At 45.3% G+C, this 4,413-nt stretch overlaps 1 protein-coding gene across 1 annotated transcript in view; it reads left to right on the plus strand.

Moving 5' to 3' along the window:
• The window catches only part of WIPF1 (WAS/WASL interacting protein family member 1), an 83,720-nt gene that overhangs the window by 65,464 nt on the left and 13,843 nt on the right, over positions 1-4,413 (plus strand). Inside the window, exons 5-6 of the mRNA XM_023514159.1 lie at positions 618-788; positions 3,910-4,230. Of these exons, the coding sequence (XP_023369927.1) occupies positions 618-788; positions 3,910-4,230 (492 nt within the window). The remainder of the gene's footprint in view (positions 1-617; positions 789-3,909; positions 4,231-4,413) is intronic.

Consider the following 4,413-nt stretch of genomic DNA (forward strand, 5'->3'; position numbering starts at 1 on the left):
CTTCTTACCTTTTATTTCATCTCCCTTAGGACCAGCTTTCTTTATTTTTTTCAGATTATAACTCAGCTTTTTAAAATTTTTTTTATTAAATCATAGCTGTGTACATCAATGCAATCATAGGATACAATGTGCTGGTTTTATATACCATTTGAAATACTTACATCAAACTGGTTTAACGTAGCCTTCACTGCATATTCTTAGTTATTGTGTTAAGACACTTATATTCTACATTTGGTAAATTTAACATGTACCCCTGTACAATGTGCCAGAACCAGCTTTCTTTGAAGATCTTTTTATTTGCCAAAGCTTAGGATATAGAACAAATAGATATTAACCCATATGGCAGCTGGTGAAGGGGTGAGTGGGATGGGGACAAATTGTTCTTTGTTACTATTTCTTCTACCACTGGGCCTAGAATTGCCCTGCAGTGGGAAGAGAGCCCTCCAGTTCTGATTAGGGGGAAGGGAACCCTTAAAATCCGGCATGTGAATGAAGAAATGTCAGTTCTCTAGCGTAGGGCTAGGTTCAGCCACCTCCCTGTTCTATCACTGTTTTATGATTTACTTGGGCCGGAACTGGTGCAGTACTTGGTGGGTGTTTTCTTCTTCCCCCTGTAGAGCCTAAAGGAGCTGGTGCTGGTGGTGGGAGTGGATTTGGCGGAGGAGGTGGCAGCGCTGGTGGTGGCGGCGGCGGCAGCAGCAATTTTGGAGGAGGTGGACCTCCCGGGTTGGGAGGACTATTCCAGTCTGGAATGCCGAAGCTGAGATCCACAGCCAGCAGGGATAATGGTAAGAAGAGTTTCCTTCTCTCAATCACTGAAGACCAAGCAGAGTTTGGTGGTTTGGAGGCTTGGTGTAGCCTCTGTACCCTTTAAAACATTTTACATCATCAGAAACGTTATCACTGTTTCATAAAAGAAACTCTGTTTAGCTTTTTAAATTATTAATCAAAATCAGACACCTTTATAGAGCTATGAAGTAGGTGCCCAGTGTCTGTGGTAGTAACCTATAGTACAATGGAAAGAAAAGGAACAAATGGAACTTGCCCCAGCACTGCTGGGTGACCTGGCAGATTCCACTTTCTTTGAGAGGTAGCCTGACCCAGCTGTCTAGTATACTAAAATACCTGCGAGCTACTTCTCAAACACACTATGGAGTACATCATATGGAATATAATTACAAATTTTAATAAATGTGAAAAGGTGCTTTGCAGGACAGACATTTGGTATTCTAGTAATCTCTGCAAGGAGCCTTGAAAATGAATTCTATAGGATTATCTCTGAAAGTGCTGGTTACAAGAAGTTGAACTTGGTCATGCCTAAATAAAAAAACCTTGCAGAGCACATGAGGCTCTCTCCTGACTACTGCAGAAGCTCAGGAAGTTTTAGTGTGAAACTTTTGGGGGGTAATGTTGAATCATGTTAGAACTTTTTCTCTTAAGCCAGGAGTGATAGCTCACACCTGCAATGCTAGCACATTGGGAGGCTAAGGCTGGTGGAGCACTTGAGCTCAGGAGTTCGAGACCAGCCTGATCAAGAAGAGTAAAGCCCCAGCTCTACTAAAAAAAAAAAAGAGAGAGAGAGAGACAGAGAGAAACTAGCCATGTGTTGTGGTGGGCATCTATAGTCCCAGCTACTTGGGAGGCTGAGGCAGTAGGATCCCTTGAGCCCAGGAGTTTAAGGTTGCTGTGAGCTATGCTGCTGCTGCTGCACTCTATCCAGGGTGACTGGATGAGACTCTGTCTCAAAGAAAAAAAAAAAACTGTATTTCTAATTCTAATAATTCTATGATCCCTTAAGCTGTCCTCTGGGAAAGTGAAACTCTCATGCTCATATGATGTTACTGGCCTCGGGTTTAGCTAACTATTTTAGTGCTAAATAGTGAAAATCTGGAAAGAGACTCAGTGATGCACGAGAGTGTATCTGGCCACAACCAGTGTTTAAATTTAAATTTATTTATCTAAAGCTGACCAAAAGGATGTGAGGCAGCTGACAAATATACACATTCAGTATTTTAGCAGTAGGTGAGGACATTGAGTCAAAAGACAAAGACAAATAAAAATAATAAAATGAAGAAGAAATTGAAGTTAGTGCACCAAAGGGTGTAGCCAAAGACCCCCAACACGTTAAGATGGACAGTAACTGCAGCTTTAACCCGATGACATAGAAATATACCACATAGTCAAGGAAAATACAGCTTTTTCTCTTGTACTAAAGCCAAAAAAAAAAAAAACTCTATAGTGTAATTCATGTTATTTCACTGTATAAATCTGTCCAAATGCTTCTTACTGTGGCTTGGATAAAATCTAAACTCCTTCTGTAGCCTACAAGGCTCTTTGTACCCAGCCCCTATTGGCCCATCAGGCTTCAGGCCCTGGGCACATGGGTCTCTGTTTTTGAACTTGAAGCTCATTCCCACCTCCAGGCCTTTGCACTCACCAGCCTCTCTTCCTCTTATTTCCATGGCTCGCTCCTTCTTGTCAGGCCTTAGCTCCTACATCACATTCAAAAGAGTTGTCCCCAGCACCCCATCTGTCCTGGCCTCTCCAGGTACTCTTGAGCTCATCACCCTATTTTAGTTTCTTTTTAATACATAACAATTCTCTGAAAATATGTATTTACTAGTTCATTGTTTTATCTCCCCCACAAGAATGTAAACAATAGGATTGGAGGATCTTTTCTGTTTGCTCCTCTATCTCTGGCATTAGAATAATGGCTGGTGCATAGTAGGTGCTCAGTAAGTACTTGATACATTAATTAGCTTACAACTGAGGTGGCAGACAGATGTTCTAAGGCCAAGGATAATATTGAGAATTACCTTGGGTTCAAAGAGATTCTAGGGTGGTAGATTGAAATTGTCCACATTGTTTGTTTCCTGGCTCCTCCCTTTGTTGAACCCAAGTGGTCACAGGGCTGTTCTATCCTGCCAATATTGAAGTGGAAGTTGGCCCAGGAAAGTAAAAAGGTTGTGTAGTTGCTTCTTTGCAGATGAATTCTATCCACTGGTGTTGCCGCTGTTAATTAAATTTACTTGGACAATTTTCTTTTTCTTTTCATGGAGTTTTCTTTTCTTTTCTTCTTTTTTTTTGATGTTCACTCTGTCACCCTGGGTAGTGTTGTGGTGTCATAGCTCATAGTACCCTCAAACTGCTGGCCTCAAGCGATCCTCTTGTCTCAGCCTTATGAGGAGCTGGACTATAGGCACACGCCACAACACTGGCTAGTTTTTCTATTTTTTAGTGGAGTTAGGGTTTCACACTTGCTCAGGCTGGTCTCAAACTCCAGAGCTCAAGTAATCTGCTCCCCTCAACCCCCAGAGTGTTAGGATTATAGGCTGTGCCACCACAGCCAGCCCATAGTTTTTCTTATTGCACTCAAAACTCTTCCAGTAGATTTTTCCATGTTTTCATGGGCATTTCTCTTCAAAGAGTCTAGGTAAGCCCTTGCACATGGACATTTACATTGGAATAACTGAGTTTCACATCTAACACACCTGAATTTTATTTCAAACCTGAGACATGTAAGGACCAGGGCACAGAGATGGTGCTGGGGACAAATGAAAATCATTAGGAAAAAAACCATCTACCAATGCCATCCTGTTTTTGTCCTCTCATAGTGACTAGGGATCGCTCCAGAACTCTCACCGATTTCCTCCTGGTTCTTGTCTGTACATAATGCCCCCCAAATCCTTTTGAAATCTGATGGCTGTAGCACTGGGATTGGAAGGCAGACCGAGCTGTGGTCTAGTCCTCTGCCTCCAGAAAGACCACACAGGACCCTCGTTAATAGTCACAGTTACCACCTTCCGTAGCACTCTAAGAAATTAGAATTTCCAGGGAATATGCCCCAGATGTCTGATTTCTTTAGGGTTCCTGTTTTCTTACGGGATGTTTGTTTTTCCTGTTCTTTAGATTCTGGAGGAAGCCGACCTCCGATTTTGCCGCCAGGAGGAAGAGCCACGTCGGCCAAACCTTTTTCACCCTCAAGTGGCCCAGGGAGGTTCCCTGTGCCTTCTCCCAGCTACAGAAGTGGCCCCCCGGAGCCTCAGAGGAACCGAATGCCTCCCCTGAGGCCCGACGTGGGCTCCAAGCCCGATAGCATCCCCCCTCCGGTACCGAACACGCCAAGACCCATTCAGTCCAGTCTGCACAACCGGGGGTCCCCACCGGTGCCCGGCGCTCCCAGGCAGCCCAGCCCGGGGCCGACGCCTCCCCCCGTCCCTGGAAACCGAGGTGCCGCTTTCGGAGGTGGCTCCTTCCGGCAGACACCCTCGGGCTCCTCCTCGCCTTTCTCCAACCGGCCCCCGCTGCCCCCTACCCCGACCAGGGCCATCGACGACAAACCTCCCCCGCCGCCGCCTCCCGTGGGCAACAGGCCCGCCCTGCACCGGGACGCGGTGCCGCCGCCGCCGCCGC

This window comes from Otolemur garnettii, unplaced genomic scaffold (assembly GCF_000181295.1).
Source record: "Otolemur garnettii isolate 467f Iridium unplaced genomic scaffold, OtoGar3 scaffold00048, whole genome shotgun sequence".
NCBI lineage: Eukaryota > Metazoa > Chordata > Mammalia > Primates > Galagidae > Otolemur > Otolemur garnettii.